The following is a 25,257-nucleotide window of genomic DNA, read 5'->3' on the forward strand; positions in this document are numbered from 1 at the left end:
GAGAAAACAAACATGGAATCCTTTAAAAGTTGTAAAACTTCTTAGAAATGTGTGATGCTCTTACTGTCCTTATTTTGATTTTCATTTGTGAACACAGAGTGATTTTACGTGGAGGCTCTGAAAGCAATAATGACATAGTCACTCTCATAGACAGGACTAGCTGTCTCTCAATTCATACAAGTTATTATTAAGAAACCACCTCGCGACAGTAATATGAAAGTAAGTGTAGTGAACTCATTATGGACTTCATCTTTAACTTTTTATTAGCTTTCCTGATAGCAGTGCTAACAACGTCTAAATATTTTGAGGTGTCAAGTCTTTTTTTAAAGAGATTAATTATAGATCATCCCCTAAGCTATTTGTATATTACTGTACTTTTTCATTGGAAAGTATTTAGTGGAACTGCTATTTTAGAAAAATGGTTATAGATTACAAATAGTTTCATTAAGTACTTTATTTCCCCATCCTTTTACCAGTTCTATAGTAACAAATGGCTTTAATGTTTTTTTACTGATAAATGAAATCTAAAAGATGAAACATTATTTTGAAATAAATTTAATTTAATTGACCCAGTGTGGCTTGGAGTCTTTGCAGCCTGTGATCTATTTGTGATTCACTACTAAAGAAAAATATGTAACATGAATATTTTTCTTTTATTTCTATACCATGAGATTCATATTCTGTGGGATAAAATATCTGATCCTTTCTAGAGAATGTTAGTAGATGTATTAGAAATTTATCCTTTCAGGGGTTATGCTAGTTAGTTTCATCAGCCAGTGGGAATTCAAAGTCCTTTGGTAAGACTAATGACATTATATAACCAAAAAAACCCATACAACTCAAATTTTGTGTTAAATATCTTTGCATTTAGGCAGATTGATAGCCTAGACATCCATATGTGTTAATTTGTAGTCCTACAAAAAACCATGATGTTCACCCCTATTTAAAAACTGCTAAAATGAGGAAGCGTAACTATTTCAAATTTCATAGGATTTTTTAAGCTTCTCTCAGTACAAAGAAAGCAAGACACCTGACTGTTTTTTAAAAAGTGAGCCAACACTTAGAAATATGCACCAGAACTGAGTGTTGATATTTCAACTGAATTTGGCTCAGATTTACATGGGACATGAGAGCATTTTTTAATTACCATTTCTTATTATTTCTTATGATTATAATTCTTGTGCTATAGATATTCTGATGAGGCAGCAATCCTGATGGTAACTGAGCAGATTTAATTTGTTTTAATATTTATTGACAACCATTACTTTTCCTGAGAGTGTAAAAATAATTCAGAAAGTACTTGCTATTTTAAGTAACATTCTGGATGGGATATTGGATTCATTAGTTGAACATTCTGAGATTCACGAATTAAATGTAGAGAGTTTAGCACAGTTGGTATGAGTGTTTTAAGTGGCAGGGAAGGGCAGAGATTAGTTTATAAGTTGGAATTAGTTGAGATTAGATAATGAACCTCAATTAAAGAAGGGAATCTATAGCTCTAAGTAAAGAAGGGAAGGAATGTGGGTTAGGAGACAATGAAAGACATTTTTTGTGTGCACTATAATATGTTTTCTGAAGAGCTGGGAGTGTATTAGGGAGCACAGAATGCAAAGGCAAATTTGGAGTCATGTATTTGGACATTAAAATAGAGGCCACATCTACAGGATGGAGACTCTGTATTTGGTGATTACTGTTGCAAACTTTATAATTAGAATGCATGCTCTGAAAGAGTAAGTTTATTGTAACCTGTATGAAATTTTTGCTGAGTGCAATTCTATAAAGTCCTAATTTAATATAGTAGATTTGACTCTCATTATCATTGGGATGCATTTAATTGAAATCAAATTGATTTAGACAACTAGTGAGGAAATCTCAGTTTAATCTCTTTTTCCTCTTCTGGGAACATGCATTTACTTATATCTACTCTCAAAGCTTAGAGGTAGGAAAAGTTTGGAGACATACTATATGGTTTCATTCAAATTTATTATTTAAATACTTATGAGACTAATTTTACAGATACTTGGACATTCTTTTCAACAAAGCTAACTAAACTCAGTAGTTCTAAAGTATAAGATTGTAAAATAATTTCCAAATAGAAGGTCTGTCATGATATCTAAGGGATAATTTTTCTACATTGTATTAGTAGTGAATTGACCATTCCCAAGAACAATAAATATTTAAGAAATTATATTTAGTTACAATAACACCAATGAAATTATTTTAATAAAAATTAGCCTATGCACTTTGAATTTTGTATTATGTCAAAGTTTTAAAAAGGTAGATATCACTATCTCTACAAAGTGCATCTTTCTGGTAACTAATGAGGTAATTACAGGACTAATGCTTTTTTATTGTCTTTAATGTGGAAATATTCTTAATATGTTTTCTCATAATATATGTTAATATGTGGTTTAATCTATCAGTATTTTCCTCTATGATTTCTGACTTTGATATATTTCCTAAGAAAAGATTTTCCCCACCCCCAAACTATGCAAATATACTCTTACATTTTTTCTAGTATGTCTATATTTTATTTAATCTTTTATCTACATAAAATTATTTTTTGTGCTGGAATGAAGCAACAATCTAGGTATTTCTTTGTTCAAATGAATTTTTTCAACATTAATAATTGAATAACATAGTTGTTATTTGAATGCCTCTTACGACTTCATCCATTGAAACAATCCTGTTAGGTTTTTCAGTACAATTTTATTGCATTTGTCTACTAATTTTGACAATATTATAGTTCTAGGATTTTATTTATTTTTATTTTTCCCCAGTAATTTTTTTTTTTTTTTGCAGTTTTTAGCTGGGGCTGGGTTTGAACCTGCCACCTCCGGAATATGGGGCCAGCATCCTATTCCTTTGAGCCATGGGTACCACCCTCCCCAGTAATTTTTAATGCTTCTATTTATTCAATTTTTTCAACCTAAGTAAAATAAAATACTACATATAAGTTTTTTGCACATATCTTGCTAAGCTTATTCTTCACTTGTTTCTTTCTTTCTTTTTTTTTTTTTAGAGACAGAATCTCACTTTGTCACCCTAGGTGCTGTAGAGTCACAGCTCACAGCAACCTCCAACTCCTGGGCTTACGCAATTCTCTTGCCTCGGCCTCCCAAGTAGCTGGGACCACAGGCACCCGCCACAACGCCCGGCTATTTTTTGTTGCAATTTGGCTGGATCCAGGTTTGAACCCGGCACCCTACTCACTGAGCCACAGGCACCACCCTCTTGACTTGTTTCTAATACCTGCTGTTAATTTGAATGGGATTCTCCTTCTGATTACCCCTGCTGTTACATTTATAAACATGTTGGCAGGTTTTAAATTTTTTATATTTGTATTGTATTTTGCTACTATCACTAGTTCCAATAATTTTTTTAGTTAATCTTTTTGGATTTTCTAGTTAAATTATCATATATTCTCTGCATGTAATAAGGATTTGTCACTTCTGTACAATGTTTTATGCTTAAGTCCTTATCCTTATCTTTTTGCTTTGGCTTAATTATGCAAAAATTATGTTTAAATATAAAGTAAATAAGTAGTAGGCTTTTTAAAAATTTTAATGAGCATGTTTCTAAATCTTTGCCAATTGATAAGATGTTTCTTCTAGGGTTCTGAAATAGGTTTGATCATGTTAATCAAGTTTTCTTCTTTTTCCAGTTTACGAGAGAGTTTTGTTAGGAATTGATGTTGTAGTTTGTCAAATTGTCTTTGGGAAGGTTTTACTTTATGACTGATTGTTTTTCTCTTTTAGCCTATTTACGTATTGTATTACATTGATGGATTGCTTAATGTTGACTCATTTTTATATTCCTGGAATAAACCTGACTTTTTGAAGAATTTATTGCTCTTTTAATAAATTGCCGTATTTTTCTTGTACTCATGAGAGAGAGCTATAATTCACTGCTTTGGAATTTTATCAGACTGTGATCTGTGCCTCACACAGTGCTTCAGTGCACTTTATTTTCTTTTATCCTTGACACAGCCCTACTGATTAGGCTAGGAATTATTATACTTTCTTGAAAAAAATGATAAATATTGATCTTTGCTTGGCACGAAATCATGCAAGTGGGTGGTGATGGTGAGTAAAATCCATTGATCTCTGATCCAATACTTTAGGGAGAGGTTCTTAATTAGTTCAGTAATTTATGTCAGTACGATGTTTATAGACTTTATTTGCAATATTTTGTTATTGCAAGTAACAGCTAGCCTTATGTAGTTTTCTTCATGTTTTTCTAAATGAAGAGAATGGATTTTTTTACACTTGGATCCCGGAGCCTTCACCAGGTATGAATTGTGGGTGGGGGTGGGGAGCTCACCCTAAAGGAGTCTCAGTGCTGAGCATGCTCTTCTGAGATCTGCCATCTGTTCCTGGCATGTGAACAGATGCTGATACTCAGTTAATCAGAGGAAATGTAATACAGAATAGAGTGTTAGATAGCTCTAACCCATTCCGGAAGTTATGGGTAAAACTTGAAACCTTTAATCAGATTCATCTTGATGTTCAAGTCAACATGGCTACTTAAGTGAAAGCTTTTACAGCTCTATGGTAGCTGGTCCCAAAGGGCATATTCTGTTGTTGTCATAAGGGAAAAAAATATTAAAGATGTGTTTGCACATAGCATTAGGTCAACAAAAATAACATTAGGGACCTATCTTGCAGAAAGCTCAGAGATTGCTTTGGGAGATTTATCACAGCAGAAATACTCTATAGAGAGGTTTTAAAATACTCTAAATGTAAAATTTCCAAATTAACATATATTTAATACAAAGGCAAGAAAGCATCTATTTGTCAAGATATACACCTGTTTATTAAATGGTACACTAGACCACTCCAAATCTAGAGATTCATTTAGACTATGAATGCATTATTTCTTATCTTAATAGAATTAGCTTTTTCTAAAATTGAAATTTAATATCCTTGTTCCAGTCACATATATTTAAAAAATGTTTTAAAAATTAAATTTATTGTTTTTAAATCTTCTGAAGAGTTTTTTCTTAGTGAGAATCCTATAGGAATAATAGAACTGATTCCATCTCTATGAAATGTCACTTTTAGTTATATGTTTTGTGTGCCCCTGATTGGAATTTATAAGTGATGCATATAACCTGAAATCTTGTCCTTACCAAATGTTGCACAGAAAACCATGAATTCCTGGCAATTGACTATTTTTGAAATCCTATTTCATTCATTAAAACATTATGCTCTGAAGAAAAGCTGATCATAGCTCTTATTTCCACTGAAGCTAGTGTAACTGTAGATGGTTTTCCTATTTTTATAAATCACATATGTTTCTGAAAGTCAGCTCCAATAACTCCCTATGATAACAAATGATGGAACTCACATAATATTGAAACATTTTGGGCATTTCCTTTCAAGTTTAAATATGTTTTATTTAAATTTAGTTGACTGTAGAATACGCTTAAGCACAAAATGACTATAAATCAATGTAAATAATATATTGGTATGTCTTATTTGAGAGTAAATATTACCATGAAAAGTGAAAAAGCCACAATGAGAGAAAACTCATTAATAGTATGAACTGTATAGTACAGAAGAGAAATAGGAAATTTTGTCAGGAACATTAATGAAATGAACTCTGTTCAATAATGTTCCATTCCTCTTACAATTATTTTAATTTTTCAGATAAAGTATTTTAAGTAAATGTGTACCAGAAACAACAAAGTCGGTGCTGGGATAAGAAATAATGCATTTATAGTCTAAGTTAATCTGTCTCTAGATTTAGAGTGGTCTAGTCTACCATTTAATAAAATCATGCATAGATTTGAATGCCCACCTAATTACATATCAATTTCTGATGAATGTTCTAATTAAGTATCAAGTTACATGTTTGTATCTATGAAATAATTGGAGCATTACATTTAATCTCTATAACCATACATTGAAAGGAATGTATTAGCAATGTAGGTATTAAAAGTATATACACTTACCTGTAGTGCATCTTACAAGGGAATTGTGAAACTTAGTAAATGTAGAATGTAAATGTCTTAACACAATAACTAAGAAAATGCCAGGAAGGCCATGTTAACCAGTGTGATGAAAATGTGTCAAACGGTCTATAAAACCAGTGTGTGGTGTCCCATGATCACATTAATGTACACAGCTATGATTTAATAAAAAAATAAATAAAAATAAAAAAAGTATATACACTTAGATATCCTTCATCATGGACCTTCTTTTTTAGTCCCCCATCTTTTATCGGGTGAATTTAAGATGCAATCATGGACTTTCTTTTAAAAGGGAGATGACATTCTGCTTTTCCATAAAAAGTATCTCCAATTAATCCTCACACCACAAACAACAAAGTCGGTGCTGGGATAAGCTCAGCCAGGACTCCTGGGCCCTGCTGTGCAGCGTCTCTCCTGAGGAAGGACGGACTCAAAGCTCAGTCTCCAAGCTCACTTGGTTCTTGGCACCTCCGCTAAGAGTTACACAGGCTACCTATTAATTTTAAATGTAATGTTTTTGAGTGTGAGGCAGACATCTGTCTTGGAGGACAGGACTGATAGCTGCAAGTCATTCCTCAGAGGCCACTGAGTAATTGTCAGATGACCTTCATTGGTGTCACCTTCATTTCGTTCATACTGGGGTAGCTAAGGCACAGCACTAATGTAACTGTGTAGTATGCAGCAGTGAGATTAGTGCAAAAGGTCATGTTGTTCCTTGGGGGGGAGTTAATGTTCCTTGTAACTGGCTTGAAGGATGCAAGAGGAGATTGGGCAGATTGAAGTGAGAAGCAGGGCCTTTCTCCTGCCAGCAGGGGACGCTGTAGAGGAGCATCCACCTGACAGTACTACCTCCTTTTCATGTGCCCCATCAGCTCTTTATGCTCCTCCCTGATCCTGGCTCATAAACATTTTTGATGTTACTTAAAACTGTTTTTATTGCTTATTTGGAAGCATTCTTTATGCACTTTGCTCTAATTATTAAATTTGATGATTTTTTGTCATTCTGTATACTAATTTCATCAGCTGCAAAAATTTACACATTAAAAGAATGATGGAAAGAGGGCATTTTTGCAGGCAACATTGATGTTGGGATACGATGTTTTTAAAGAAGTTATTTATATGATGCATCAGCGCACAGGGGCTGTGTCAATCTTCATATACATCAATATTAGACTTGAAATATTATATGTATAGAAACTGTCATTTGTGCAGAAAAACTTTAATTGATAGACACCATGCAGAAGAAGAGCTTGAGACAATCTTTTATTTAGAGTGCAATTTCTTTCTTTCTTTCTTTTTTTTTTTTTTTGTAGAGACAGAGTCTCACTTTATCGCCCTCGGTAGAGTGCCGTGGCCTCACACAGCTCACAGCAACCTCCAACTCCTGGGCTTAAGCGATTCTCTTGCCTCAGCCTCCCGCGTAGCTGGGACTACAGGCATAGAGTGCCATTTCTTAATGGGTTCTAATGAACAAATGATCACCGTGAGGTATCTGGGTAGCACAATGGAAGCTGCTTCTGTTTAACAAAACAAATCAATGGTAGTAAGTAACAACTCTGAAATAGACTCATTCTGCACTCTATCCCTAGCTTTGCTGGAGAACATCAATTATTTTTGCTTTCAGGTGAGGGGAGCCATTTAAGAGAAGATGTGTAAAATCTGGGGGGTCACTGGCTATGTTTTAATTAGTATCCAACCCCTGCTACAGAGTATATATTAGAGTGGGTTTTCTAAAGGATATGGCTTGAGTGCATCTTATTAATGAATCACCTTTTATAAGTGAAATCTAATTTAAAATATTGACATAAAACTTAATTTTGAGAGAGAGATGTTTGTGAATACACTTAGTATGACTTTAATCAATTCTGATGATTTATAAGATGGTGTAGAAAAGGAATGTTGTCTTTATCCAGCCTAAAATTGCTGTTCAGGTTCTTACCAATCAGGAAACCCCTAGAGACAAGTGGTTTGCAGAACTCAGGGCTTCAGCCACTTCTTGGTGGTGATCACACGGACCTCCCTTCCCACTGTATCACACAGTGACATTGGGTGGGTCATATGGTGTGAACCATAAATAAGTTTGTGACCCTGCATTAAGTAATTTAGTTTGACTATGGGAAAACAATTTTGCAAATTTTAATGTGGAATTAATGGTATGATTCTACAGCTGCAACCTTCCCTTATCTGAAAGTTGACAGCAGCAGGTGCAGTGATGTCACCACTCCATTTCCTGGAGTTTTATGTGAAGAGTTAGGCCTTGGGTATGAGTATGGGTTTTCTCTAGACCACCTAACTGCCAAACACTGATGTGCATTTGTGCATAGGCCCATGAGACAGGGAAAGTGAATGCATCGGAACTGGATTCCAGGCTGCGATCAGCCATCCAAGTTGGTACATGCAACATTTTGAGAATAGTCTGCTCCTGTACTCATCCCTCTCTGCTCCAGTCTAATTTGGGGCCACTCCGTTCCTCACTTGTTACATTGGAGCCATCCTGGTTTTCTTTGGTACTACAGGACTTTGTATCTGCTCTTCTTTTGTTCTGGACCCCTTTTGCTTCAGCTTTTCTGTGAAGGCAGTTCAGCTCTCACTCCTATTGCTCTTGTCTGCATCTTGAAGGGAACATACAACATTCTCTTGTCAAAGTTAACAGTAACATCCTAACTGCTGAGTTCAATACTCCATCTTCAGATCTTATTTTCTAGCACTCTTTCCTTCAAGTATTGGCTTCTGTGAAAGATTATACACCTGGTTTTCTTACCCCTCAGCCTTTTTTTCTTCTAGAATTTCTGTCCCGTCCAGCCTCTAAATATGTTCTCCTGGGTTTAGCCCATTTTCAATGGCTCTTATTTCATGGGTGACTTTATCATGCTCAAAATTCAGTGTCTCCCTGCACAGTTATAACTCCCAAATATGATACTCCAGCCCAGACTTCTCCCTGGAGGTTTGACTCATATATACAACTTTCTACTGTATATTTTCATCTAGATGGCCAATAGTCACCTGCAATTCACCATGGTGCAAAGTAAACTTAATTCCTCCCCTTCAACTTTATCCCCCCTGATGTTTCATATCTCATTTAAGGACGTTGTCATTCACAACTCACTCAAACCAGAAACCTTGAAGTCATCCTGTACTCAGCCAAGAACTTCTCATTTTGCTTCATGTTTCTGAGTTCAGTCTGACTCTGTAGCCCTAGGCAAGAGTGGCATGGTGTCAGCCTAGCTCACAGCAATCTCAAATTCCTGGTCTCAAATGATCTTCCTGCCGCAGCTTCCTGAGTAGCTGGGGCTACAGGTACCCGCCATAATTCCTGGCTAATTTTTATATTTTTAGTAGAGGCAGGAGTCTGGCTCTTGCTCAGACTGGTTTCGAATTCTTGAGCTCAAGGGATCCTCCTGACTAGGCCTCCCAGAGTGCTAGGATTGCAGGCATGAGCCACTATGCCTAAACTTGCCCCATGTTTCTTGATACTTTTCACTCCTCTTTACCCTTTTTATTAGTAATCTACCTCAGGCCATCACCTTCTCTTCATTTTAACACTTCAGTAGTCACCTACTGTGCCATCTTCAGTTGTGTCCACGTCAAATCCTTCTAGATAAAAACCAGACTTTATCAATCTTTTCAAAGCTCTGTGATGTATGGTTTCCTAGCACCGAGTAAGTACCTGTTAACTATCTGTCAAATGAACGAGTGAAGAATAAAGACAGAGGCCTCTCAATATTTAGGGTTGGAGCTCCTCTGAATTCTAGATTCTATTGTCCACATTTTTTGAGAATTTCATGTATCAACCAAATTTTTGTTTCTGAGATTTGCTTGAAAGTTCATAAAACCAGAATGAATAGTATAGTTTTACAGTTTATAGGTTGTATATAAGGATGGATAGGGTCCCTATGTTGAAAATAAAACTCATATGCCTTTATTTTCGTCTTTAGTTATAACCTATTATGTTTTTTGTTAGGACTTTCTTAAGAGAATTCTTCAAACATCAGTCTTTCCCCACCTTTCACACTAAGAGAATGCCACTTTAGAGTTCTGCCTTCAAGCTAGATTTCTGCATTCTGAGACAAAGATTCCCTCTAGTCAGAGTTTGACAACTGGTGTTTTGATTTTGTTCTGTTTTAACAAAAAAATCATCTTAGAACTCTTTGCTTAAATCTTCCAAAAATCAAAAAGTAAATGTGATAATAAAATTAGATGTTTAAACATGCTCATTAGGTCAAAGGGAGGATAATTGAGCATGACATTTCTTTACTCACTTTTAAATTTTTATATAATGCTTTTTTCCCTGTGTGTTAAAATATATATGACATGAAAGTTACCATTTTAACTATTGTTTTCCTGATGCTTGTTTTTAACGTTTGAACCATTTTGAAGTATACAGTTCTATAACATTAAGTACATTCACATTTTTGTGCCGTTTCAGAATCCTTTTCCCTGAAATTGCTATACTGAAGTAATTCATATTTTTATAATTAAGAACAAAAACCATGTTTGCATTGAATAAGCAGAATACCTTTTGGGCTTATCAATGTTTTCTGAAGGAAAATGATTTTGTTTTATTTTTAAGGAACTTGCATTATATCTAGCCTTAGACTCAGAGAGACAAAAAGTCAATGAAAATTTATGGAAACATGTTTATTAATTTGCCTTATGTGAATTTTTTTCAATATTAGTTTAATAAAATAAGTTTAAGAAGTTTAGAATGTTTTACAATTGCATAGGAGTCTCATTTAACCATGATTGGTATCATATTCATAATAGTAGATGAGCAATAATATAGAAAATAATGAAAAAATTTCAAAAATTAAAAGAATATTTAACCTACTATTTTGAAATGATTTCTGATATTAGAAATAGCCCTTGCCACAGAAGATCAGATAGAACTTATCTTTTAATATGAATATATCATTAATAGAAACAATGCTCATAGATAAATCAATTTTTATATTTCTTAACAAGAGTAAAATATTTGCCTATTGCTTTATTAGTTTGTGAGATTTCTTGATTTTTGATGATCAACTCCTTTATAATGTATTGATTCATTTAAAAAGACAGTAGATCCAAAATGTGAAGTCTTAACTGGGCATATTCAGGGACCCTATGAACATAATTTGGTTTATCCATTTTGTTATTTAACTTATTTAAATGTGATGCGTTCTTGGTAAATCATAATTTGGAAACATATGCATAGAACATTAGGAAATTAAAAGGACTGAACTCAGTGTTTGGATAATTCTTATACTTCACAAGAATATGGGAATGAGCTTTAGGGACAGAGGCTTTTCAATGCGGTGTTTATCCTAATCAATTTAAATCTATTTTATTGTAAACTGCTCTAAGAGAAATTTTGGTAGTGGGGGGGGCAGAGATTGGTTTGCCAACCTCTTGCTTGCATTCATGAGTGAGGAAAGTTAGCTTTGAAATAAATGAGAAGTCCTTATACTTCATAAAAGTCTTCTGGAAGTATGTTGTGGTCATGGAGCCAATTCAATCATCTAATGAGCTGGCAGCGACAAGAGCACACCAGAATTGATAATAAAGTTGGTTTCTTTAGAAAAGTGTCAAAAGTACCTGTCTTCCCAAAATGTAGATAATCACAGTATATTCATGATCATTCAATTATAATTTTTTATTTGTACTAGTGAACAAGGAAAATGTACAGCTAAGACTTTAACTTCTTTCAGTTGTTTATCCTGATCATCCTTCCCCACCTCTAGCCTGCCCCGTTCCTGAGGGCACAAGAGATGTGGGGTGTAGAACTCTGACAACAAGGCTGTGGTGGTGAAGAAGCTCAGAAGGGGAGTGGAGGCTTCCATCCTTCCTGGCCACTGAAACATTATTTCTACCTCCCCTCCTAACCTGTCAGAGCCGATGCATCGCATAGCCATTGAAAGAACAGTGTATTGGCTCTCTGAATCTAGAGTTTTTCTTCTTTTATAGTAGAATTAGAGAAACATCAGAGTTGTGGACCTTTTCCAGCATATTTTGAATATAAATAATCTTGGCTCTAGTCATCAGAAGACGAGTTAGTTAATTATTTGTTCACTTATGCTCTGGCCAATTTTTAGCTCATCTGGGGTCTTGTAATGACTTTGGATTTTGTCCTTTATGAGATGACAACCTAAGATTTGGATCTATTTCACTGGTTCCAAGTTTTTAGGGATTGCAGATCAAAGCAAGAAGTAAGTATTATGGAGCAGGTGGATTTCTTTTTGGGCTAGATATAAAACATTCATCTCTTGAAGGCTTGTCTTACTAGGAAGAGCAATATTGAATTAAGAAGATAGCATCGCAAAGAAGAGAGTTGTATAAGAGAAAGCTATTCTGGCAGCAGTAGTTCTCGTAAGTAAACAGTGGCTCACTCAATTTGAGCAGCATGTTGTGGAGAAGGCCAGGGCAGTACCATGCTTGGGCACTGGAACCATACCCACGCATTTAGAGGAACACTGATTTCCCACTGAAGGCTTGCTAGGAACCATGAAAGATTTTATAACACTGATTTCCCATTGAAGGCTTGCTAGGAACCATGAAAGATTTTATAACAATTCTATTTGGAACATGATCTGCTTATGTCAAAATAATTTTTAATGTGAAAGCTCTCATTAGCTTAAAAAGCCGAACAGTTTTAAAAGCTGAGTTACAGTCTCATTTACCACCACAATTCACAGTTTTCCTCTTTATTTTGCTTGGTAGATTAATCCTATCTCAGCAGTGCCGTTTTGTGCCTGTCTTGATGGTGTGGAAAAAGTTACGCAAACATCTGATATTTCTGAGCATGTGGGGCATGACGATTTTAACTGTGTTCTATTAGAGCATTTGCGTATAAACGGCTGAAGATTTATCGTTGTTTTTTAACTGAAGGATGAGGAAATTGACCACTATGGGATAATTAAAAATAGCAACCCTCTGAAAAAGCAGGCGATAAGTTGTTAAATGCCAGGGCACCAAGGGACAATATTCTGTATCTAAATTGGGTAATTTATATCTTTGTCACTTAAAGATTTGATATATAGCTGAGTCAATGAATCATCCCACCAAAATATCATAACTGAAGCAAATTTTGTTTCCTTTTCATAGTCAGGGTTTTAGTCAATTGAATAATAAATCATCCTGCTTTTTCCAAATTATAGGATAGGCAGGCTCATGCAGGCAAGATCAATTAAATGAGGTCCTGGAAAAGAGATTCTACTCTGTTTTAAAAGAATTCCAGTGAAGGAGATGGCCCAGACAACGACTTTTCATTGTTTGAAATAATACCATCATAAGGTTGTTTTAAAAATATTTTCAGTTTATCGCTGAAGACTTGTCTAATATCCTCCAAAGACAGGGATGAATTAGCTCCCTTCCCTTCCTTCAAAAGTAATAACCTTACAAGAACAATCATGTGCTTTTTCTCTTTTGAGTTTTGCAGAAACGCTATATTCTCAAGAATACTAATTCCAATCGGAAATTAAGATACAGAAAGGTTAAGTGACTTACCCAAGGTCATGTATCTAGTGAGTGGAATAATCACAACTTGAGAATGCTTGTATTTATTTTTATTCTGAGGACAATGTCCATTGTACTCTACATTTTTCTGACTCTGGTATACTTGTAAAATCAGGCATGGTAAATGTGCACTAAGATGCTTCTGGAAAATTTGTTCCTGGGATAATTATCTGAATTGAAGATGTGGTTGGGAACATTATTAACTGGAGTCTGTGGTCAGAACAGATGATAGTATAAAGACATATACAATTTCAGTGGCATTAGTCAGATAGTCAGTGTACATAGATGGGAGTGATAGATGCAGTGAACGGTTCAAGACTAAGATGAGATCCATCCTCTTATTAGTATTCAGAGGACTGGAGCTGTATTTTAGGAAGGAGAACAGGTGAGAAGGCTTAAACACAATTAAGAAACAAACAGCTACAAGAAGTAATGAACCTGCTTAAGATACACTAATCCGAAAGAACGAAGTTCATACCCTATTGAGACTGTTGTTCAGAGAGGGTGAAATGGACGAGACTGGGATTCTGTGAGACTAAGACCCGGGACACTTCCAGAAATGGGAGCATTTGCAAAGTGCAAGTGTTCCCTGTGACATATTCTGGCAAAAAGTCTTTGACATTTAACTTACATCAGAAGAACCTTAAAAGTTAATGGAACTATTCACATTTCTGTTTAGCTCTAAGCCGTGCCTGCTAAAGCATTGTACTGAAATACTGGTGTGAATTCCTATAATGTTCATTTAAATTGTTTACCCCAGTCTGAACATTTGCTCAATGAGGGCCATTGGCTATTGTTAGCTTTCAATCTGACTTTCAAGACGCCTCAAAGAGTGATTTTTAGTTAAGCTACTTAGTTAAGCCCTTTGTGATAGTAAAGTATGTTACAGTAAAAGCCTTTTATTTAAACTGGCTTTAAGAGAAACCTTTTTAAGCTATTGCCAAGCATAAATGAAGAAAACATCTGAAAGAAATTTAGTTTTATTTTTTCATGTGTCTACTGGGACTTGAGCTAGGTAGTCAATGTACCAGCAAGAAGTTTCTAAGAAATCTCCTTCAGTGAACAAATAAGAGTGATTTCAACTTAAAGCTTGATTTTATTTCAAAGAACAAACATGCATTTGAAAAAAAAAGTTTCTTCTGAAGCTAATAATATCAACTTTCTTAGCAATTTTTCTTTTCTGAAACACTACTATGCAGGTAAGTTTTAGGCTAGCTTCTGTTCAAATCACAACGTCTGAGGAGTTTACAAAGTGTTACTCAATTCGTCTGTTTTCTAAAGGAGATTGATTCATTCTTTTCAAATTATTTTACAGGATCCTTCAAACCAAAAATGTGGTGGAAGAAAGAAAACCGTGTCTTTCAGCAGCATGCCATCAGAAAAGAAAATTAGCAGCGCCAATGATTGCATCAGCTTCATGCAAGCTGGCTGCGAGCTGAAGAAAGTTCGGCCAAACTCTCGCATTTACAACCGTTTTTTCACTCTGGACACAGACCTCCAAGCTCTTCGCTGGGAACCTTCCAAGAAGGACCTTGAGAAAGCTAAACTTGATATTTCTGCCATTAAAGAAATCAGACTGGGGAAAAACACAGAAACGTTTAGAAACAATGGCCTTGCTGACCAGATCTGTGAGGATTGTGCCTTTTCTATACTCCACGGGGAAAACTATGAGTCTCTGGACCTAGTTGCCAATTCGGCAGATGTGGCAAATATCTGGGTGTCTGGGTTACGGTACCTGGTTTCTCGAAGTAAGCAGCCCCTTGATTTTATGGAGGATAACCAGAACACGCCCAGGTTCATGTGGTTGAAAACGGTGTTCGAAGCAGCAGATATTGATGGGAATGGGATTATGTTGGAAGACACCTCTGTAGAGTTAATAAAACAACTTAACCCTACCCTGAAGGAATCCAAGATTAGGTTAAAATTTAAAGAAATCCAGAAGAGCAAAGAAAAACTAACTACCCGAGTGACAGAAGAGGAATTTTGCGAGGCTTTCTGTGAACTTTGCACCAGGCCAGAAGTATATTTCTTACTTGTACAGATATCTAAAAACAAAGAGTATTTGGATGCCAATGACCTGATGCTCTTTTTAGAAGCTGAGCAAGGAGTCACCCATATCACTGAAGATATGTGCTTAGACATCATTAGGAGATACGAACTTTCTGAAGAGGGACGTCAAAAAGGCTTTCTTGCAATTGATGGCTTTACCCAGTATTTATTGTCACCAGAATGTGATATTTTTGATCCTGAGCAAAAGAAGGTTGCTCAGGATATGACCCAGCCATTATCTCACTACTACATCAATGCCTCTCATAACACCTATCTCATCGAAGACCAGTACAGGGGGCCAGCTGACATCAATGGATATGTGAGAGCCTTGAAAATGGGCTGTCGAAGCCTTGAGCTTGATGTAACTGATGGTTCAGACAACGAACCAATCCTTTGTAATAGAAATAACATGACGACGCATCTTTCCTTTCGAAGTGTCCTAGAGGTGATAAATAAATTTGCCTTTGTTGCTTCTGAATACCCACTCTTTCTTTGCTTGGGGAATCACTGCTCCCTACCACAGCAGAGAGTAATGGCTCAGCAGATGAAAAAGGTCTTTGGTGATAAACTCTATACTGAAGCACCTTTGCCATCAGAATCCTACCTCCCATCACCAGAAAAATTAAAAAGAATGATCATTGTGAAAGGAAAGAAATTGCCCTCTGATCCTGATTTGTTAGAAGGAGAAGTAACAGATGAAGATGAGGAAGCTGAAATGTCTCGCAGGATGTCGGTAGATTACAACGGTGAGCAGAAACAGATCTGGTTGTGTAGGGAACTCTCTGATTTGGTATCTATTTGTAAGTCTGTTCAATACAGGGATTTTGAACAGTCTATGAAAAGCCAAAATTATTGGGAAATTTGTTCATTTAGTGAAACAGAGGCCAGCCGCATTGCAAATGAATACCCAGAGGATTTTGTAAATTATAATAAGAAGTTCTTATCAAGAATCTATCCAAGTGCCGTGAGGATTGATTCTAGTAACTTGAATCCACAGGACTTTTGGAATTGTGGCTGTCAGATTGTGGCAATGAATTTTCAGACTCCGGGTCCAATGATGGACCTTCACACAGGCTGGTTTCTTCAGAACGGGGGATGTGGTTATGTTCTAAGGCCATCAGTCATGCGAGACGAGGTTTCCTACTTCAGCGCAAACACAAAGGGCATTGTCCCTGGGGTGTCTCCCTTAGTTCTCCACATCAAGATCATCAGTGGTCAGAATTTCCCAAAGCCCAAAGGGGCTTGTGCCAAAGGGGACGTCATAGATCCCTATGTTTGCATAGAGATACATGGAATTCCAGCAGACTGTTCAGAACAAAGAACTAAAACTGTACAACAAAACAGTGATAATCCCATTTTTGATGAGACTTTTGAGTTTCAGGTAAACCTGCCTGAGCTGGCCATGATCCGTTTTGTTGTTCTGGATGATGACTACATTGGGGATGAGTTTATAGGGCAGTACACGATACCATTTGAATGTCTGCAGCCGGGCTATCGGCATGTCCCCCTGCGCTCTTTCGTGGGTGACGTCATGGAGCATGTAACCCTTTTTGTCCACATAGCAATAACTAATCGAAGTGGAGGAGGAAAGGCACAGAAACGCAGCCTCTCAGTGAGAATGGGGAAGAAAGTTCGGGAATACACCATGCTCAGGAACATTGGTCTTAAAACCATAGATGACATCTTTAAAATCGCAGTTCATCCCTTACGAGAAGCCATAGACATGAGAGAAAATATGCAGGTAGGAAAAAAAAGGTCCCACATTTTCCTCCCCTACCCCTACTCATGCCATTTTCTTTGACCAGAAAACATTGTGTTTTAGTAATGATCTGCTTTGCAAATAATTATCAGGAAGCTTCTGTAAACCTGTGTATCACTGAAGTAAGTTCAGTATTACCTGTGATAAAGCAGGTATATTTTATATTTCTAATTCTGAATGTAACGTTAAGTTTGGCTTGTGCTAAGACAGTGTACGGAGTACCAGAGTAGCAAAATGCTCTCTATCCATTAAATATCCTTAGTACATAACTGAATTGATATATGGAAATGTACATATGACATAATGGGGAAAAATCAAAATATAAAATATATGTATATAATGTAGAAAATGTTAATATACAAACAAAAGTGTACTAATTGCAAATATATATGTATATATATAATTTTGCAGATATGAACATGGAAGAAAATTTAAAGTCATATAAAACAAATAAAATGCCTGTTAGATCATTTTTTAGTTTTTAAAGTACATGTATAAGAACAACAATAATAAATTACACCCTACAAGAACAATTAAAACAAAACAAAGAAAATTTGGTGCCCAAACTTGTATGTAGTGTTCTCTAAGAAATGTTGTTTAAAGAGGCATGGATTCTGGATTAAATCTACCCCAGTGTGACCAAGAAGAAATCGTTTCAGGTTTCTGATCTCAGTTTTTTCTGCATAAGATAAATTGCCAACATGTAGAAATTCAGTGTTAGTATTTTTTCCTTCATTAATACTTACAATCAGAGATAGTGGCAAACTTTTCCCTCAGTACTGTTTAATATATTTAGAAGGCTTGTGTTGTTGAGAACCAATCAAATTACAAATATTTACTAATTTAAATTACAAATATTTAGGGTTACCTAACCCTAACCCTAACCCTAATGTCTACGGCATTAAGTCCCAGTAATGTGCAAAGTATGATTCAGTTGACTTCATTTATTCCTTTAGCTAACATTTTTAGAATAATCTTCACAAAAAAACTCTACTTTCAAGATAGAGAATAAACTAAGAGATTAATGAATTTTCTAAGTATTGCAGTTAATGACAATGTTAGGCTTTAAATCAAGACTTGCCTAATGCAAAAATACTTTACCATTATGTCATGCAGATCCACAAACTCATGACATAGTGAAAACTTTATTTTTATATTACTTCAGAGACAAGTTCTTGGATAGGCTTAAAATTAATTTCAAATAGCCTGAAAAATGTAAAATACATAAGTCGCATGTAAATATTTAGATTGTAAATATTTAACTTGAAGTGGATTGCTTTAGTCATCATTTAAAAAATAGGCTCCTACTATCAGCATCTTCTATGTAACTTTTTCTGACATAATTTTAGTGTTATTGTAAATCCCTGTATTACATGAGTTATAAATAATTTCTTTTTCTTTTTTTTTTTTTTTGTAGAGACAGAGTCTCACTTTATGGCCCTCGGTAGAGTGCCGTGGCCTCACACAGCTCACAGCAACCTCCAACTCCTGGGCTTAAGCGATTCTCTTGCCTCAGCCTCCCGAGAGTTATAAATAATTTCTATACCTAACTTTATATATTAGAAGATTTTATATATTTTTATATAATTCTTGAAATATATATGACATATTTTATAGTATATATTTAAAATACATATTGATGAGGGTTGTTATAAAGTCTTTCCAAGTAGTTCTGATAATGTATGTTATCTTAACATAAAATGTTTTGGTAGAAAAATGAAGACCACCTTTCACCAAATTCATGAGACACATACTAGGTTAGGTACTGTTCACTTTTAATAAAATATAAATAGTCATAATTCCAATTACAAATGAATTTTTTAAACAGACTGTAAGACGGACAGACAGCTCTACGTGAAATGCGTTTTCAGTGCATGTGTCTGTAGGTGCCTTTCTGACGGGATGACAATGGATACCATTGGTGACCAGTCACATGGAGGGCGGTGAGATATGGCCCTCTGCTACCTGGAGGGGAAAAGCCGAAGGGAGGTGCATTTCAGTAAACAGCCACTGGCGTGACGTTTTCCTGATCATGATGATAGAGATCAAATACAGTATCTATGGCCAGGCAGCCCTCATTTCTGTGACTCTCCCAGGGTTCTCCTTTGAAAAGCACTATATGGCCTTCTGCCACTTGCTGCTTTGTTTTGAGGCATATTTGTGATGGCTGCTAAAGATTGAAGAAGATGAAGTGCCATAGTGAGTAGTCTTTGCATTCTCTCTATGCACGTCCCAACGTTATTGGGTGGTTATGAGCAATTGTACTCCAATCATACATGTCCCTAACGGTATACTTTTAATGAACATTTGTGTAAACTTGGGAGTGCTGGGGGATGGCATGGCATGTGGTCAGAAGTGTGATTCCATGTTTTCTTCCTCGCAGAATGCCATAGTGTCTATTAAGGAACTGTGTGGACTTCCTCCAGTAGCCAATCTGAAGCAGTGCCTGTTGACCCTGTCTTCTCGGCTCATCACTAGTGACAATACTCCCTCAGTCTCTCTTGTGATGAAAGACAGCTTTCCTTACCTGGAGGCCGTGGGTGCAATTCCAGATGTGCAGAAAAAGATGCTGGCTGCTTATGATCTGGTAGGAAATTGTGACTCCACGTTTCTTATCTCTGTGTGTGGAAAATCACTAATGGCGGGGGACCTTTCTGTGGAACTCCAAAGAATAACAGACAGGCTGCTTTTGAAACATGGATTGGAGGTATAGGCAGATTCAGCCCACTCGGCTTCCACTGAGTCCTAGTGGAGACCTCTGAGAAAATACCTTGCACAAATGGGAAAACTCTGCTTTAGCAAAAAAGAAATGAATTATTGAACAAACTCTGAAAAGTATATGCATTCATCATCTAAATGACTTTAGGCTGCAATATAACCACTTAATTGTATATCTATAAGAAGTAAACTTATGTTTTATTGCTGTCTTCTGATTGAGACAAAAGATTTCTGTGGAATCTAGATTTCTAAGCTAATACTGTGATTTAATTTTTCTGAGTATATAATGGAATTTATGTAGTAATTAGATTTAAGAATAAGTATATTTTTGCATCTCCTGATTCTATAAACAAAATTAAGGATCATATGACAAATTGGGAACATTTATATCAGGTAAAGTATAAATACTCTTAAAATAAAGCACCTAAAAATTGTGAAAATGTTTATATTGATCAAGATTAAGTCCAGTTGCACATAACAAAAAAAATGCAACCCAATTATGGATTAAAAACACAACATTTTATTCTTTCATGTGAAAGTCTGAACTTGAGCCATCAAAGGTGACACTTCTGCAAAATTCTTAGGAACACAGACTCTCTCTAGTTTTCTCCTCCACCACTGTCCAGAGTGTAGCCAATATCCTCATGGTTCAAAATGACTGCTGAAGCTCCAGCCATAACATCTGCATTTCAACTATCAGAAAGGATGAAGAGAAAAAGGAGGGTACATCCTTTTCCTTAAATGACATTTCTCTGAAATAACATAGATAACTCTTGCTTATGTTTCATTAGCTTGGAGTTGACACATAGCCAAACTTAGTTGCATAGGAGAATGGAAGATAAAATTTCAAGGAGCTATATGCTAAAAGTTCTCTCTGCTATTACTGAGAAATAGAGGGAGAACTTTGCTACCAAGGTGAACAGGCAATTCATGTGCCACCCCTCAAAAAACAGTGAAAATTGTAAAAATATATTTAACCTTAAAATAAGTTTTTAATTATAAATTAAAGAATATAATAAGATAATCCTTTCTTCATCAAAGTATCATTTGTCTTCTTTTTAAAAATAGAAAATATTCTTGACCTCTGATCAAGAATATTCTCTTACATCAATCTGTAGTGGGAAAATAAATCGATGTATTTCTTGGAGAAAAATTTGGCAATATAATTTAAAATGTAATTCATTTGAACTATGTATTTTCATTTTTGGATTTATCCTAATCTAACAGAGATGTGCACAAACATTATATTTAATAATGTCAACAGAGGGATTAGTTAAGTAAAATATAATAGTGCATATTGTAGATTCCTTTGAAGATATTAAAATCATGTGTTAGAAGAATATTTAATGATATAGAGAACTCTCCACAATCTGTTTCATAAAAAGTTTGGTTACAAAATTATGCATACTAGTATTTAAATTGTATTTTCATATATATGCAGCTAAAATGCAAGCGGGTTATTAATGGATTATTTTTATATGAGAGCAAGCATTATTTTCTTCTTTATGCTTTTCTGTATTTTTTCTGTCTTTTCCAAACTCTTTATAATGAACCAAAGTAATTTTATAATTTAGTAAACGTAAATGTGAAGGAAAAAAGAATATTTTATCATTAAAAAGACATCTGGGTTAACATCTTATCCCTGAAAAAGAAAAACCCCACAGAACACATTCTGCTTATGAATGACTGTACCTGTTATAAAGTGTACTTCATGGTTGCTAGGGGAAAAGTTCACCTACTACCTGTACCTCATCTTTCATGAAATCAATTTTTCCATCATAAAAGTAGAGACTGAAAGCTATTCAGTGAATAGGGATAATTGTCATCTAAGAGGTGAAATTAGGATACTAGTTGCCATAGAGACAGACAATAGAAATCACTTATTCCTCCACTTCTCTGTTGAGCTAAAAAAGAAAAATCATTCATGTAATAAGCAGAGAGGCACCTGAACTGTGGTTGGACAGTTTCCATTTCACATCCTCAAGGGTCAGATGGTGTTTTGTTATTTCAGTTTTACCTGATGAACCCAAATATGAAGGATTAGCCTTTTTTTCATCTGTATTTTTAAAATGCAAGTTGTGATTATAGGAAGAGCATGGTTTTCCAAAGGTTAAAATAAAAGCCTACAGTGGAAAGCAAAATTACTTTTGATGAAGACTTCATTTACCGTGCCCTATAGAAATGATTTTTCATTTTGGGAGGGTACAGAGTGGTAAACTGCAGAAGGCAGAAGTGATTGAAAACATTTATTGAAGTCTCTGTTGAGTCTTTTAGGGGTGAGGTAGGTAGGAACAGATAATGTAATGATGATAGTGGCTTTCAAATTAAAAACATTTTTACTTTCTAGGTTACCTTTTATTGGTTGGTGTCTTTAGTGCTCTTTGGTATATTAGTGTTAGTATTTACTTTAAAGAGTTCTTCTAAGGCAGCGGGCCCCGACCTTTTTGACACCAGGAACCAGTTTCATGGAAGACAATGTTTTCATGGATGGAGGGAGAGAACCCAGACCTAGACTCTCATAAGAGCACACAACCTAGATTCCTTGCACACAGTTTACAGTAGGGTTTGTGCTGCTTGCTACTATGAGAACCTAATGCTGCTGATTCTCCTGATCTGATGGGAGATGGAGCTTGTGGGCGATGCAAATGAAGGGGAGCAGCCGTACAGACAGATGAACCTTCCCCAGCTCACCCACTGCTCACCTCCTGCTGTGCAGTCTGGTTCCTAACAGGCCACAGACTGGCACCTATCCACAGCCTGGGGGGTCGGGGACTGCAATTCTAAGATACTTTGCATATCCAGAGTGCTCATTTTAAAATGTAGATCAGGTCGGGTGGCGCTTGTGGCTCAAAGGAGTAGGGCGCCAGCCCCATATGCCAGAGGTGGCGAGTTCAAACCCAGTCCCGGCCAAAAATAAAAATAAATAAAAATAAAAAAATAAAATGTACATTGGGTCATGTTGTTTTCCTGCATAAAATCCTTCAGTGACTTCCCATTCCAATAAAATTGAGTCTCCTTACGTAGATTTACAGGCCCTTCTTGTCCATCTCACCTGTCTCTGTAACCCTATCAGTCTCCATCACCCCACTTATCTCTGTAGCCCCACCTGCCTCTCTGTACCACCTGCCTCTCCAGCCCCAACTGTCTCTACAGTCCCCCCCTGCCTCTCTATACCACCTGCCTCTCCTACCCCAACTGTCTCTACAGTCCCCACCTGCCTCTCTATACCACCTGCCTCTCCTACCCCAACTGTCTCTACAGTCCCCCCCGCCTCTCTATACCACCTGCCTCTCCTACCCCAACTGTCTCTACAGTCCCCACCTGCCTCTCTATACCACCTGCCTCTCCTACCCCAACTGTCTCTACAGTCCCCACCTGCCTCTCCAATCCTATTTGCCTTCCATCCCCACCTGCCTCTCCAGCCCCACTTGCCCCTCCCAGCCTCACCCACACACCCTCTCTTTTACTCACCCTCCTGCAGCCACATTGGCTGACCCTGTTTTTTCAGCCAGATCAAGCTTATTTCCATCTCCAGGCCTTTGCATTTGTTCATCTTTCTGCCTGGAGTATTCTCTTGTGTGGATAGTTGCTTCTTATCTCCTAATTATTTTTTTAAGTTTTATTTTAATTGACTTGCAATAATTACACATACTTATGCATATGTATGGAGTACAGTGTGATTTTTCCATTCATGTATATGTTATATAATCATCAAATTAGGATAATTAGCATATTCATTACCTCAAACAATCACTTTTTGTGGCAAGAACATTAGAAATCCTCTCTTCCAGCTGTTTTGAAATATAAATATTATCTTTAACTATAGTCGGCTGACTGCAATGGAAACTAGAATTTATTCCCTCTTATCTCTTGGTTCTTAGCTCAGATGTCATTTTGTCAAATAAGCTTCCTCTCCATATCTGTCCCTCTATCACATAGCCCATCATACTATTTAGCAGTATTAAAAAACATTTTGCTTCTCCTTGTATTTAGTTTCTGCTCTTCTCTTTCTTTTACCTCCTTATGCCTCATGTGTATTCCATGAAGGTAGAAACCCTGTCTCTCTGCTTACTGTTGTTACCTCTACCACCTACAACAGTGCAGGACACAGTGTGTTATCCACTAATGTTAGGTGAATAAAAGATTTAGTAGCATCTATTGTTGGTGAAAGTAATATAGTTTCCATCTTACCATTGAATGTGTCTTATGAAAAATCATTAAATCCCCTTGGTTTCATCTCTCTGACATGAATTGTTCCTTATCTCACTCATTCAGTTAAAAAGCCACAGAGAAAAGCAAAACTATGGACACAGTAAAAGGACTAGTATTGCCAGGGGCTCGGCGGGGTCTAGTGGAGCTCAGAGGATTTCTAAGGCAGTGTAAGTAATTCTGTATGATACTGGAAGGTGGACACATGCCATTAGATGCTTGTCAAAACCTGTACATAGAATGTACACCACGAAGAGTGAAGCCCAATGTAAACTATGGACTTTAGCTGAAAATAATGTATCAAATATTGGCTTATCAATTGTGGTAGGTATACCACACCGATGCAAAATGTAAGTTAAGCAGTAGTGGGAGCTGAGAGTGGGGATGTGGGGAGGGGGGTATGGGAATTTCCACTCAATTTTTATGTAAGCTTAGGATGTCTCATAAAAATAAAGTTTAAATAACCCCCCCTACAGATTATTAATAAACTTATTTAGATGAATAAGGCAGAAAAACAAACCTGGTGTTTATTGCCTGGTTGGGGTAAGTGTTCAAAAATGAACAGCTTGGGTTCAACTTAGATTGAAGTCACTTAAATGTTTGGATTTCTCAAAAATAGTAATAAATCACATAAATGCTGTCGAAGAGGAAAATTGTAACCACTAAAAAAGCACAGAATAGGTTTAGAATAAAAAACAACCTGAAATTTTTCCTGAACAGATATGAATGACTTATTACAGTATCAAAAGAAACAAATCAAGCAATCCAATAGACCCATACTTATTAAAAACCAAATTGGGTGCCTGAAATTATGCTATTTATCAAGGGGAAATAAAATGAAAATATTCTAGAAAGCACTGACCCTTAGTATATCTGCACAGATTTTTTTTCTAAATTTAGCTTCTTCTAATGGCCTGAGATGGTCACTGTTTATTATCAAACATTCACTCATTTAATATTCAGAAATATTTCCCCTGAGGGTTCAAATAATTCAGTCTTCAGAGTCATTTGAATACTAGTTTTGCTATTATAGTTCTATTATAGCAACTGTGTTGCT

The 25,257-nt window shown here is 36.0% G+C and overlaps 1 protein-coding gene across 1 annotated transcript in view; it reads left to right on the forward strand.

Moving 5' to 3' along the window:
* PLCL1 (phospholipase C like 1 (inactive)) overlaps positions 1-25,257 on the forward strand; it is a 360,185-nt gene that overhangs the window by 273,439 nt on the left and 61,489 nt on the right. Inside the window, exons 2-3 of the mRNA XM_053597114.1 lie at positions 14,781-17,255; positions 19,657-19,860. Of these exons, the coding sequence (XP_053453089.1) occupies positions 14,781-17,255; positions 19,657-19,860 (2,679 nt within the window). The remainder of the gene's footprint in view (positions 1-14,780; positions 17,256-19,656; positions 19,861-25,257) is intronic.

The sequence above is a fragment of the Nycticebus coucang genome, chromosome 7, assembly GCF_027406575.1.
Source record: "Nycticebus coucang isolate mNycCou1 chromosome 7, mNycCou1.pri, whole genome shotgun sequence".
Taxonomy (NCBI): domain Eukaryota; kingdom Metazoa; phylum Chordata; class Mammalia; order Primates; family Lorisidae; genus Nycticebus; species Nycticebus coucang.